This window comes from Lodderomyces beijingensis, assembly GCF_963989305.1.
Source record: "Lodderomyces beijingensis strain CBS 14171 genome assembly, chromosome: 1".
Lineage (NCBI taxonomy): Eukaryota > Fungi > Ascomycota > Pichiomycetes > Serinales > Debaryomycetaceae > Lodderomyces > Lodderomyces beijingensis.
In genome coordinates, this window is record NC_089970.1 from 2849780 (window position 1) to 2862040 (window position 12261).

Consider the following 12261-nt stretch of genomic DNA (forward strand, 5'->3'; position numbering starts at 1 on the left):
TTACTTTTTCATCAACACTTTGCGTCGTTGATTTGCTTTAGCAACTCTTGGCCGCCGGTGGCATCCTTGACACGGATACAGTAGGTGGTGATTTTGCCCTCGGGACTAAACACTGGCAATCGTATTAGCGACCCATGGCCGTACCGGGTGTACTCAATGTCCTTGGAGATGGTCGTGTTGAGCAAGACACGGAAATTGCCCTCGGCTCGGATCAAGATCCGCGACTTGCCAGTGTCTTTATTGCGCAAGACTTTTAAAAGTCCCACACCTTTGGGGGTGTACGGCTCGTTTTTGTTTGACTGGTCAAACTCCATCAACTTTGCCTTTATGGTGTACTTTGTCTCCTCGTTCTCCTCTCCCGTCTCGACCTGCTTCATTTCGCCCATTTCAGCCACGGGGGTGAAGTTTCCTTCCACTTCGGGTTCGTCTTCGCCGGCTTTGTTATCCTCTGGTTCCGCAACAGTGGACGTGCTCTTGGTGGGTGCTGAGAACGGGTTTGCATCCGCTTGGTTTGTAGACCCGAAAGATGCTGGTTTCTGCAGGGTGCCAAACAGGAAGGGCGATGCCGTGGTGTTTTCACCTGCTGGTTTACCAAACAGGAAAGGAGAGGATGTGGGCTGTGCTGTAGCTTTGGTAAATGCAGTTGGCTTTGCGCTTCCGAATTGAAAGGTGTTGGCCGTATTGAAAGCGGAAGAACTGGGTGGATTTGCACTGAAATTGAATTTTGGAGGTGCATTACTTTCTGGCTGCTGCGGCAACCCGCCGAAGGTGTTGGCTACCAGCGGCTTTGACAACGCGGGAAACTGAAAAGGCGATGACTTTTCAGTACCGCCCTTGGCTGTATCGTTGTTTGTGTCTGCACCATTCGGTTTGAACTTGAAAACACTATCCACGATGGGCTTGCTGAAATTGAAAGTAGGCCCCTTTAGCTCGTCATCGGAGTCATCCGGATCTCGTTCGTTTAGTTTGGCGATTTTCTTTGGGTCAAATGTGAACGCGGGTTTGCTGGTTGTAGAGGACGTGTTGCTAAAAGAAAACAGCGGTCCCTGAATCTTGACCTCGGGCTTGCGCGGCTCCTCCTCCGATTCTTCCTCCGATTCTGCATCGTCGTGCCCGTCTTTAGTCTGCTCTATCTTTTCTGCCGGTATCTCTTTGGTATCGCTCTCGATGCTTTTGTAATATCTCACATAGGCTTCGGCTATGCTGGTAAAGTCCACAATCGAATTGGCAATGTGAGACTCGTTGACTTTCTTGACAAAGTTTTCATTCAAGGCACGGATTTTGTTAGTCTTTTGGGAAGTTGTTGTAGTTGGCGAGTTTGGTAACGTTGTGTGTGGCTTTGGAAACTGCAGTGCAGTTGAGAAAGGTGATTCTCCTTTCGGTTCATTCAACTTCCCCCTGGGCTTTAGGATCTTTCTCTTGGACAAAGTTTCCGAGGTGGCACGGGCGGGTGCGTCGGCCTCGTTTGTTTCGTAGTCGTCATCAAAAGCATCCTTAGTGATCTGCTCCGCGGCCTGCCTCTTGGTCATGGTGCTGCTGCTGCTTGAATCTATAATCCTGCTCCAATTGCCCGTCTCTGGCGCAATCTATGTTGGTGATGCCCACCACAAAATCAGGAGCTACCAACTGTGCAATAGCGTTCTCGAAGGTGGCCCAGAGAATGTAAAGGCAGCTCCAAGGTCAAAGAGGTGGGCATGGAGAGGTGGAGGTGAGGTGTTTACCACAGCCTAGGAGATTCAAGAACAGGTGCTGGGAAGAGTTGGAAGCGACGCTACGTGAAGCACGAGGTGTGATACAACACAACGGGAAATGTAGACCCGTGCTGCAAAATAGGCAACAGAGATGGTTTGAAAAGTGGCTGTCCTATCCATTGCAAAAGTCCCCTTCTGAATCTTAGCAGTAGTAGCAACAGGTTGCGTTGTTTTCAAAATAGGTCTTTGACCTGGATTCACGTGCCATTTGTGGGACGCACACACCACCCCCGTTTCCTCCTAGTTGCAGAGAAAAAAAAGCCAGAGAGAGACCTCACCATTTTACGCCTTACAGATTGGAAAAATACGTCCTACCAGCTCATCTTTATAGTACACAAGCAACTATAGAAGTATGTTACGACCAATGCCACAGCGGTGTATCAACTTGGGAGCCAAGATGAGGCCATATTGACAGTTACATTGGAGATGCCTGGGGGCCATTTATTTGCAAATGAAACTACAAAACCTTTGACAGTGCACTGAACAACCAGCGGCGACAATGCTTGTCGAAAAAAAAGGTCTTTATAGAGCGCCTGGCTCCCAATATCGCAGCTAATTCCCGGGTCCCACAGTTTTCAGATTACTAACAACCACACTAGAATGGCGCCAAAGATCCAACAAACTAAGGCCGCTAAAGCTGCTGCTGCCTTGGCCGGTGGTAAGAAAGGTAAAAAGAAGTGGAACAAGGGTAAGGTCAAGGACAAGGCTCAGCACATTGTCATCTTGGACCAAGAGAAATACGACAGAATCTTGAAGGATGTCCCAACCTACAAGTACGTTTCCGTTTCCGTTTTGGTTGACAGATTGAAGATTGGAGGTTCGCTTGCCCGTGTTGCTTTGAGACAGTTGGAGGACGACGGAATCATTACCCCGGTCTTGAAGCACTCCAAACAAGCCATCTACACTCGTGCTCAGTAATTGATAGTGTAGTGGGCTCTTGCTAGCATTTGTATATTACGACCAAAAAATTTTGAAAACCATAATGTGTTAGCTTCAGTGTAGCTTTAGTACTCTTCAACCCACCGAGATGGCCTCTTTCGGTGCCTCGACGTGAAATTAAAAGAGAAAAAAAAACGAGAGCTCCAAACACTCCTTCTTGTTTCTACATGATGATACGAACGAGTCGCCCGTTGGTGTTGAAGAGGGCATTTTTTGGCTCTTCGAAGCCCCAGTCATATAGCATTTCACGGGTCCTCAATGGCTCACCGGAGCAGGTTTTCGACATCGTAAGCAGGGTGGACAACTACAAGAACTTTGTGCCGTTTGTTGAGGACTCGTTCATTACAAGCAGGGATGGTGGCAATCTCCCCTCGGGAGCTGGTTTGAAAATCGGGTGGAACGACATTACCGAGCGGTTTGTATGCAAACTCCACTGCGAGGAGAACAGAAACGTGTACGCCAAAAGTGTTGAGCTAGAGTTGTTTGAGACCCTTGAAACGCAGTGGGTGTTCAGCCACGTTTCGACGAGCAAGTTCCCAAAGTGTCGAGTCGATTTCAAACTCACGTACAAGTTTCGAAACCCATTGTACAACCATCTCAGTTCCATGTTTGCTCCGCAGGTTAGCAACATCATGATTGGTGCGTTTGAAAAACAGTTGAAACAACAACAACGATGAGGCCAGAATCGAACCTGTCATCAAAAGTGGTTGCCATTAGGGGAGGAAGACGCATCATATTGTGGGATAAATCGAGATATAGATCTTAATAGACACAACCTGGAACTTTAGAATTTCGTGGGTGCCGGGGAAGCCGACATTGTGTTGGTAAAAGCAAAAGATTAGACAGACCCGGGCTCAAGGATACTTCAAGCACCTCTTCTACGGAAAGTGATGCGCGACGCCGGTGACGCGTTCAGCATGGCGGCGGTAAACTACAACACGGATAGACCGCACAAGAAAACAAACAATCAACCCATAACATTGGTTTGGTGAAAGTGGTTTTGACAGAGTTTAGCGGTTAGGAAATGAAAACGTGGGTGCAACGGTTCAGCTTTTGAACCGTGACCAATCGGTGGAAACAATAGCGAGTCGCGGATAAACAGCATCCACTCGCAAATGGATGTCCTGGAGGAGATCACAACGGTGCCAGAGTGGAATATAAAAAACGAGCAAAATCCTTACAAGGATAAGCATTTACTACAACTGTTATCAGTAAGCTTACGGTATTGTCAATGCTCGGTCTCGTTTGGTACATTTTATTATGCAGCAGGGTGCTTGCAGTCTCGGTTGATCCGTTACCACGCCCGCAGAACGTGACATGGTTCGGCCAAAACGCAATCGTTATCGACTTGGAGAACATTGAGTTGGAAGAGGAAGCAGGGGACAACAGCTTGGTCCAGGAGGCGTTTGAGAGAGCTGTTGATGACATTAAAACCGTCAAATGGTCACCATACTTGTACCAGAACGTCACAGCACATTGTCCCGAGTCAAAAGCCCTGGCTCCAAACGTCGTCACCGTGAACATCACAGATTACGATGCTGATTTGCAATTTGGGGTAGACGAATCCTACCAGCTCAACGTTGACGAGGACGGGATCAGCATCTCCAGTGAAACCATTTGGGGCACGTTGCATGCGCTAACTACACTACAACAAATGGTGGTTTACCAGTGTGGCCAGTACTTGGTTGAGCAGTCTGTGCATGTCCACGACTACCCGCTCTTCAAACACCGCGGGCTCATGGTCGATTCAGCTCGGAACTTTTTGCCTGTGGACAAAATCACCGAGCAGATAGAAGTCATGGCCCTTGCCAAAATGAACACCTTGCATTGGCATTTGGTGGATTCGCAGAGCTGGCCGGTGGAGATTGATAGCTACCCGGAGATGACCGAAGACGCTTACTCTGCGAGCGAAGTATACACGAAAAAGGACTTGGTTTCGGTATTGGACTTTGCCAGGGCGCGCGGAGTGCGATTGGTTCCCGAGATTGACATGCCCGGACACGCTCGAGCCGGGTGGAGAAAAGTGGACCCAAACATCGTGGAATGTGCCGACCAGTTTTGGAACTATGCCGGCGTGGAGCCTCCCTCGGGGCAATTGAATATCATGAACGACGAGACTTACACCGTCATTGGCGATGTTTACCACGAGTTGAGCAATGTCTTCCGCGACCACTACTTCCACGTGGGTAACGACGAGCTTCAGAAGAACTGCTATCCCGACTCATGGTACGACAATGCCACCTTGAGTGATATCACCCAGCACTACCTTGACCGCGCCTTGCCGATGTACAACTCGGTCCCCGAGAGACAATTGATCATGTGGGACGACGTGTTGTTGGCAGACGGGGCTGTCGAGTCACTACCGGGCAACATCACATTACAGATCTGGCACACTGGCTCCGGAATCAAAAACTTGACTCTGCGCGGTTACAAAGTGGTTGTGTCCCTGTACGACCACCTCTACCTCGACTGCGGCTACGGCGGATTCTTGACCAACGACTGGAAGTATGTCGACGCTCCGCAAAACACTCAGTTTAATACCTGTAAGGGAGGCAGTTGGTGCGGTCCGTATAAAACCTGGCAGAGGATCTACACGTTTGACTTTTTGAGCAACTTGACCCAGAGCGAGCAGGAGCTAGTTGTTGGCGCAGAAGCGGTGTTATGGTCGGAGCAAGTGGACTTTGCTGTGTTGACAGGCAAGATCTGGCCACGGGCCTCGGCGTTGGGAGAGTCGCTCTGGAGTGGCAACAAGAACGCAAGCGGCGAGTTTCGGTTGTACGAGATGTCGACGCGTATTGTAAAGTTTCGCGAGTATTTGGTCTCCTTGGGTTTTGCTGTGTCTCCGTTGGTGCCGAAGTTTTGTTTGTTCAATCCGCACGGGTGCGACGCAGAAAGGCCGCCTGTACATTTTTAGACGTGTAGTGTTTAATCAGATGAGTTCCCTTGATCAGCTTACTGAGCAGGTGTTACAAGAGCTTAGAGACTCGGACGACTCTCATTTCAACGAGCGCTTGGCGGAGTTGGCGCAGGTGGTGAAGCTAACCTCGGAGAGCGAAACAAAAGAGTTGTTACACCCCAGCTCGGTCACAACAGTTTTGGAGTATACACCTCAGAATGAGACATACCAGTTGCGATTATACCGTGGGTTGCTATTGGTGGTGAGGAACCTCTCTCGAGTATTGGACCACCAGTTCTACCCCCGGGTCATCACAAGCTTGGAAAAGTTTTCCTTACCAGTGAGTGAGTGGACGGAGAAGATCCGGCTTGTTTACTGGGAGGCACTTGCCAATTTTCCCCGCAACGAATACGTCAACGAAACCAATAAGTTGTTTGGGTCAGCTAGGAGCCTGTTTGAGCGTCCCGTGATCCATCTACTATTCCGGCAGTTTTACACTGAAGATCCAGATGTTACCAATCAAACCTTACTTACATTGCTTCACATCAAGGACAACCATGTGATGAAAAACGTGTACCGCTTGTACCAGGGTATTGACTTTAACAAAGTCGACCACGATTCCAAGATGCTCGTCCACTTGATATACGACATTGTCACGCACGAGAGTTTTGGCCAGTGGATCAAAACACAAGACGATGCAGGTGTTATGGATTGGCTTGGTGCCACCTCCGACATTGTTCAGACCAAAGACGACTGGAGTGGCTACCAGCTAGTTGCATTGTTGGACTGGACCGTGACCACGTTCCAGAGTTTCAGCCAGCGGTTGAACAGTGACACCATTCAGGACGACGCATTGGAGTCGGGGGTTTTAAACACACTACACATTATATCAGATCTTGCACAATACCACCACTCAATTAAATTCCTCCGCAGTGACTCCAATTTCCTACCGCTGCTCATCCACGTGCTCAAAACAATACATGAAAACGTGCAACGAGTGACCATGACCTCCAAGATTGAACAAGCGGTTGGCTATTCCAACGCCAAGGGGATGATCATCACCATCCTTTCGTACCTTTCCTACCAGTCATTTACAACCCAAGAACGAGTGCGAGAGTTGGCGGGGTTGGGCTTGGTCCTTTCCAACTGCCAGATCGACAACAACAACCCGTTCATCAAAGAGCAAGCGATTCTCTGCGTCAAGTATCTTTTGGAAAAAAACGAGCAGAACCAAAAGTTTGTAGCAGAGTTGGAAGCGACAAAGGCAGTCGATGATGAGGTATTGCAACAAGTGGGCTACAAAGTCGACATTGTCGACGGACAAGTCACTATAAACAAAAAGGTCTAAAACTTCAACTCATCTCTAATAGCCTGCTTCACTTTCTCCACACTAGGCTCGTCAATCAATTTCAACCTCTTTTCCTTGCTGCTCAACGCCTTCAACTCTGCGGGCAACACGTCTTTTTCAAACGAGTAGCCCTCAAACGACTCCAACGCTTTGTTCACCACCTCCGAGAACTTGGCAGGGTGGGCTGTGGAAAGCGAAATGTACTGCGCCGGCTCTTTTGCAAGGAACCGGTACGCCGTTTCCACTCCGATGGCCGTGTGTGGGTCAATCACGTACTTTTCAGGGCTTTCGGAGTACACCCTTTTGATGGCTGCGATGGTGTCATTGTTGGAGACCCTGTCCGAGTCGAAAATCAGCCTGGCACGGTCAACCACCGCACTTGGCGCGGTGAAGCTACCCTTTGTTTTTAGCTCTGTCATCCACTGGTTCAACACGGTGCCGGCTTTTGCGTCGTCTCCACCAGTCAAGTTGTCCCTGATCAAGTACCACAACAACCTTTCAAAATTGGAGGAGATCAAAATGTCCATTGCTGGGGAGTAGGTGGCCTTGACCCCGACACCCTGCTGCTTGGCATACTCCCCCGACTTCATGAACCTGTCCAAGATGTCATTCTCGTTGGTGGCAATGACCAATTTGTCCACGGGCAAGCCCATCCTATAGGCATAGTACCCTGCCAAGATGTCTCCAAAGTTACCAGAGGGAACCACAAATCTCACCTTGCTGCTTGGTGCTAGCTTCTGCAACTGAAAGTACGCATAAAAGTAGTACGTCTGCTGAGCCAAGATTCTCGCCCAGTTGATGGAGTTGACCGCACCCACGTGGTACTTGTCGTTGAACTCCCTATCGCCAAAGATCAGCTTGACAATGTCTTGACAATCGTCAAATGTGCCGTTGACTGAAAGAGTGTGCACGTTGGAGTCCTCCACAGTGGTCATTTGTTCTTCCTGGATGGGACTGATTCTGCCCGTGGGGTACAAAATGAACACCGAAACGTCCTTTTTGCCTCTCAATCCGTAGATGGCTGCCGAGCCAGTGTCTCCTGATGTTGCGCCAACCACAGTGACAATGTCTCTTGGTTCCCCTTTGGCTTTAGCACTGTTGCGTCTCACTAAAAAATATTCAAACAAGTTGCCGACAAACTGAAGCGCCACGTCTTTGAAGGCGTACGTTGGGCCGTGAAACAACTCCAAAAGGTAGAGGTTTTCGTCCAACTGCCTCAAGGGGGTGACTTCTTTTGCCCTGAATGTGGAGTACGACCTAGCAACCAAATCCTTTAGGTCTGAGTCATTGATTTCCGCTTCGTTTATGTACAACCTCATGATTTGAAAAGCCAACTCGTTGAACGACAAGTCCTTCCATTTGGTGATGAAGCTGGGGGGCAACTTGGGTATCGCCGACGGCAAGTAGAGACCTCCATCGGGCGCCAACCCGGTCATGACAACATCCTCAAACGAGAGGTCCTCGTGGGTGGTGGATCTAGTGGACCTGTATGCTTGTGCCGACATGAATGGTGATGCTTATTAGTCACTCGCGTGGGGACCTGTAAATTTTTCAAAATTTTTTATATTTTTCTTGAACCTTTTTTCACTCACTACCAGGCGTCTAGTTGACTCAACAATGATACGAACGTGTCCACGACGCATTGGCCACCACTTTAGCATCTATTCCAGGCGGCTCGCCCGCCGGCATGCTTATACCCGGACGACTCCGTACTCCGACCAATACTACCGCCCTATAATCATGGAGGGGGCTGCCGGGTTTGAAAAACTCATCATACCGTTGGACTTTTGTGCCGAGAATCAGACGCTAGAGACGCAAGCACAGAGCGAGCTCAGAAACATTGTTGACTCTTTCCAGCCTGCAATTGAGGCGGCCATTGGTTACGGCTCGGGGATTCTTCCGCAAGACGGGTACGGCAGTGACACGGGAGACAGATCCGACACCAAGCAGTTGGACTTTATCTTTTTGGTCAAGGACTCGGCCCAGTTCCACAGGGAAAACTTACAGCAGAACCCGGGACACTACTCGGCCAAATCGCTCATGTGGATCAACTTGATCCAGGGCAAGGGCATCTTCTTCAACCCCTATGTTTCCATCCAGAACCACGTGACAAAGTACGGCGTGGTGGACGAGCGGAGCGCACTCATGGACTTGAGCGAGTGGTCGTCGCTCTACTTTGCAGGGCGGATGCAGAAACCGGTCAACTACATCAAAGAACACGACGTCATGGTCAAGTTTTTGAACCAGTACAACCTCAAGAACGCCATGACCATAGCGATTTTTTTGATCCAGTCCAACCAGTTTTCCGAAAGGGAACTCTACGAGCAGATCACCAGTTTGTCGTACTTGGGCGATTTCCGCATGTACGTGGGAGGCGAGAACCCGAACAAGGTGCGCAACATTGTCTCCAAGCAGTTCCACCACTTTCGCAAACTCTACCAGCCGATACTCGACTACTTTATCCACCGCAACTACCTCATACTCACGAACAACGATGACAAAGACAGAACTTTCAAGACCAATTTGAACGCCAGTGCCAAGATCAAACTCATCTCGTGCCTACCGTTGAAGTTCCGCACGCAGCTATACAGCCGGTACCCGGAGTCGTCCATCAAGGAGATTGCCACCGACCGCAACCTCGCCTACAATATCAAGCAGTTGATCACGAGGACGATTATTTATAGTTCGGTTGTGCAAGCGATCAAGGGTGTGTTTGCATCGGGGATGTTAAAGTCGATGCGGTACGCCTTGGCAAAGCGCAGGAAAAACGGTTTGGGATGAGCCACCTTTAGACTATAGCCAGTGGAAGATCAAAATGCAGGTGTGCTAAGATGTTGTGATGTCCGTTGGGTTGCAATGCACGTGATATGCACGTGCCGGCAGTAGCGTAGACAGGGGCCCCGAGGCCACAATATACACGCAGTAGCACCACAATTGACAGCTCTTGGTATGTACATACTAGGTAGGCGATACCAGTGACATTGCAAGGGAATGCCGTGACTCTCGGATTCCCTAGACACATTGCGGATGTCGTCACTGCATAAGACCAAAGCATGTTTTAAAACTCTGGTGTATTTGAAAGCTTTGTTATGTACTGCATAGTCGATACTACTGTAATTCGCCCTCAAGGTGACAATTTTGCCAGATTATGCGGCAAAAACTTGTAGACTCGGTGAAGTGACTACGTTTTTGACTACAAAGCTCTAGCTGTTGATACGAGACAGTGCCTTAGAAGCAAGTGGACTTTGAAGTGAACTTGCCCAAAACAGACACAGGTGCAGACAGTGGGGAGCGGGAAGCATACGTGAAGCAGTTGGTAGCGCTGAAAACGAACAGAAGACATGACATGTACTCATGTAGGAGAGTAAAGCAGCAATCTAGATGAGGCGTGAGCCAGGATCTTTGACCGTAAAGGGAGCCAATAGAGTGGAGGAAGGACGATGGTGACGTCTGTGGGTGCTTCTAGTGTGGTGGTTGGATCACGTGACACGGAGATTGAAGTGCGGAGAAGTGTAGAGAGTAGGTGCACAGGAACCACAGTGAAATGTTGCGTAAAATTGGAGGGAAATTCAACAACGAAATAATTAATAGAGAGCAAAAGACTAGGTGGTTCTATTGGACTTCCATCTGGACTGCAAAGTGTCCTCTCAGTGCGGGTATGGAGTCCACAGTAGCATCACTGTTGGGTGTATTGGTGTGGCTGCAAAATGGCCATTTGGCTCCGTAAGAGACTCAACTATGTAGACACTGAGAGAAAGAGAGACAGAGAACAAAAAGAAAGTCCCTCTAAGACCAGTAGCAGCAACTGGAGTGATTGGGTGGAGAGTCGAAGAGTAGAGAGGAAATTAACGTCAAGGGCTGGTCGCCTTTTGCAGAGCTCTTTACCAATGAGGAGTATATCAAGAGCGGGTACAGGACGGATTTCGGAAACTACTACCAGATCGGCCCGGGCAACAACATGAGCACCACCGTGGGCTCGGCGATGGTAGCCGCGTCCTTGAAACTACTACAGGGCAGCTCTGAGCACAAGACATGGTTGATGTTCACCCACGACACCGATATGGAGATCTACTTTTCGTCTATGGGGTTGGTCGAGCTTGAAACTGCGTTACCGGCGCATGTTGTTTTGCCCAATCCCTACAACGCGGCCGAGATGTTCCCCCAGGGAGGCCGAACTTACATGGAAAAGTTGCAGTGCGGAGGCCAACTGTATGTGCGGTTTGTTATGAATGATGCAGTGGTTCCGTACCCAAAGTGCACCAGCGGGGTTGGATTCAGCTGTCCATTGGAGGAGTTTGTGGAGATTGTTTCGAGGCGAGACCAATGCAACTCGAGTGTTCCCACAGAGTTGAGTTTCTTTTGGGACTACCACGAGGTGAGATATGACGCGCCGTTGATTGATCAATAGACACAGTGAACTCTGAGTCTTTGTAGGCATATCATTAATACATCAGTTGAAATGAGTTTGCCATTAACAAACTATCGTAATTAATAAATCTTTATAAACGTATAAGTTGTTTAGTTTGAGTTTTCTCACAGGTTTATTTTTGAGACATTTTGCTGCAAAAAACAACGAAATTAGATGACTCAGATTGCTTCACGCAGAACGAAATTACAAGTACAGTCTGTTGCGTAGATCCAGGGGGAATCCCAGTGTAAATCACAGCCCCTCAGCAATGGAGAGTAATGGTGAAGGGCAAAAGAGCGGGTGGTTAGTCGAGTGCATGTTGATTTCCTGAGCTCTTGAAGTCGAGGTCCACCTTTCTTAATCACGCCGCGCGTGCCAAGTAGCACTTAATACGTAGTACTGATCTGGGGTATTAATGACAAGCAAGAGCTGGGTAAGTTTTGTCATTTCGAGGTACTCACACTGGGAAGCTTTCTCTTTGAAGCAAAAACGAATGAAGTGCTCTTGTTTGTGCTCGCTTGAGCCCCTACTTTTGCAAGTTGACCGTAGCTAGAAGTTCAGGTGTATGGGGTTCAAATTGGTACGCGAAGGTCACGACTGGAGTCCACAAAAAAAAAAGTAACCATATGAGTGAGATAGGTGCCGTGACGAGCAGAGACCTATGACGTAGAGGACATAAACTTCACATAGGATTACAGGTAGTTGTTTAGCTATCAGCTCAAAGCAGGTACTACCATTGGTTAAGTCATATGTAGGTGGTGTTTCATTTCGAGGTACCCATACGGGGAACTTTGGATGAAATAGATGCAAAAATGTTGAATTTGCCTTATCAGCTAACTGGGTGAGATGGTCTATAGAGGGTTCAGCCAGTACAGTGATACCATTATGGGATCAACAGCAGCATCACGGTTGGGTGTAT

At 48.8% G+C, this 12261-nt stretch overlaps 8 protein-coding genes across 8 annotated transcripts; 6 read left to right on the forward strand and 2 right to left on the reverse strand. All coding sequences in view use genetic code 12, as the record gives it.

The window, feature by feature from the left end:
• Positions 1-11: 11 nt before the first annotated feature.
• LODBEIA_P11600 (uncharacterized protein) lies at positions 12-1529 on the reverse strand (the record flags this gene model as incomplete). The annotated part of the gene is made up of 1 exon (XM_066971018.1): positions 12-1529. One exon carries the CDS (start codon positions 1527-1529, stop codon positions 12-14), a length of 1518 nt encoding a protein of 505 aa, XP_066828098.1.
• Positions 1530-2351: 822 nt separating this feature from the next.
• Positions 2352-2669, forward strand: LODBEIA_P11610 (40S ribosomal protein eS25; the record flags this gene model as incomplete). Its single annotated transcript, XM_066971019.1, has 1 exon — positions 2352-2669. One exon carries the CDS (start codon positions 2352-2354, stop codon positions 2667-2669), a length of 318 nt encoding a protein of 105 aa, XP_066828099.1.
• Positions 2670-2857: 188 nt separating this feature from the next.
• On the forward strand, positions 2858-3367 carry LODBEIA_P11620 (uncharacterized protein; the record flags this gene model as incomplete). Its single annotated transcript, XM_066971020.1, has 1 exon — positions 2858-3367. The coding sequence occupies one exon, from the start codon at positions 2858-2860 to the stop codon at positions 3365-3367; it is 510 nt and encodes a 169-aa protein (XP_066828100.1).
• A 554-nt stretch (positions 3368-3921) lies between these two features.
• Positions 3922-5604, forward strand: LODBEIA_P11630 (uncharacterized protein; the record flags this gene model as incomplete). The annotated part of the gene is made up of 1 exon (XM_066971021.1): positions 3922-5604. The coding sequence occupies one exon, from the start codon at positions 3922-3924 to the stop codon at positions 5602-5604; it is 1683 nt and encodes a 560-aa protein (XP_066828101.1).
• A 19-nt stretch (positions 5605-5623) lies between these two features.
• On the forward strand, positions 5624-6934 carry LODBEIA_P11640 (uncharacterized protein; the record flags this gene model as incomplete). The annotated part of the gene is made up of 1 exon (XM_066971022.1): positions 5624-6934. The coding sequence occupies one exon, from the start codon at positions 5624-5626 to the stop codon at positions 6932-6934; it is 1311 nt and encodes a 436-aa protein (XP_066828102.1).
• On the reverse strand, positions 6931-8439 carry LODBEIA_P11650 (uncharacterized protein; the record flags this gene model as incomplete). The annotated part of the gene is made up of 1 exon (XM_066971023.1): positions 6931-8439. The coding sequence occupies one exon, from the start codon at positions 8437-8439 to the stop codon at positions 6931-6933; it is 1509 nt and encodes a 502-aa protein (XP_066828103.1).
• A 235-nt stretch (positions 8440-8674) lies between these two features.
• LODBEIA_P11660 (uncharacterized protein) lies at positions 8675-9715 on the forward strand (the record flags this gene model as incomplete). Its single annotated transcript, XM_066971024.1, has 1 exon — positions 8675-9715. The coding sequence occupies one exon, from the start codon at positions 8675-8677 to the stop codon at positions 9713-9715; it is 1041 nt and encodes a 346-aa protein (XP_066828104.1).
• A 1177-nt stretch (positions 9716-10892) lies between these two features.
• LODBEIA_P11670 (uncharacterized protein) lies at positions 10893-11342 on the forward strand (the record flags this gene model as incomplete). Its single annotated transcript, XM_066971025.1, has 1 exon — positions 10893-11342. The coding sequence occupies one exon, from the start codon at positions 10893-10895 to the stop codon at positions 11340-11342; it is 450 nt and encodes a 149-aa protein (XP_066828105.1).
• Between the last annotated feature and the right edge of the window lie 919 nt (positions 11343-12261).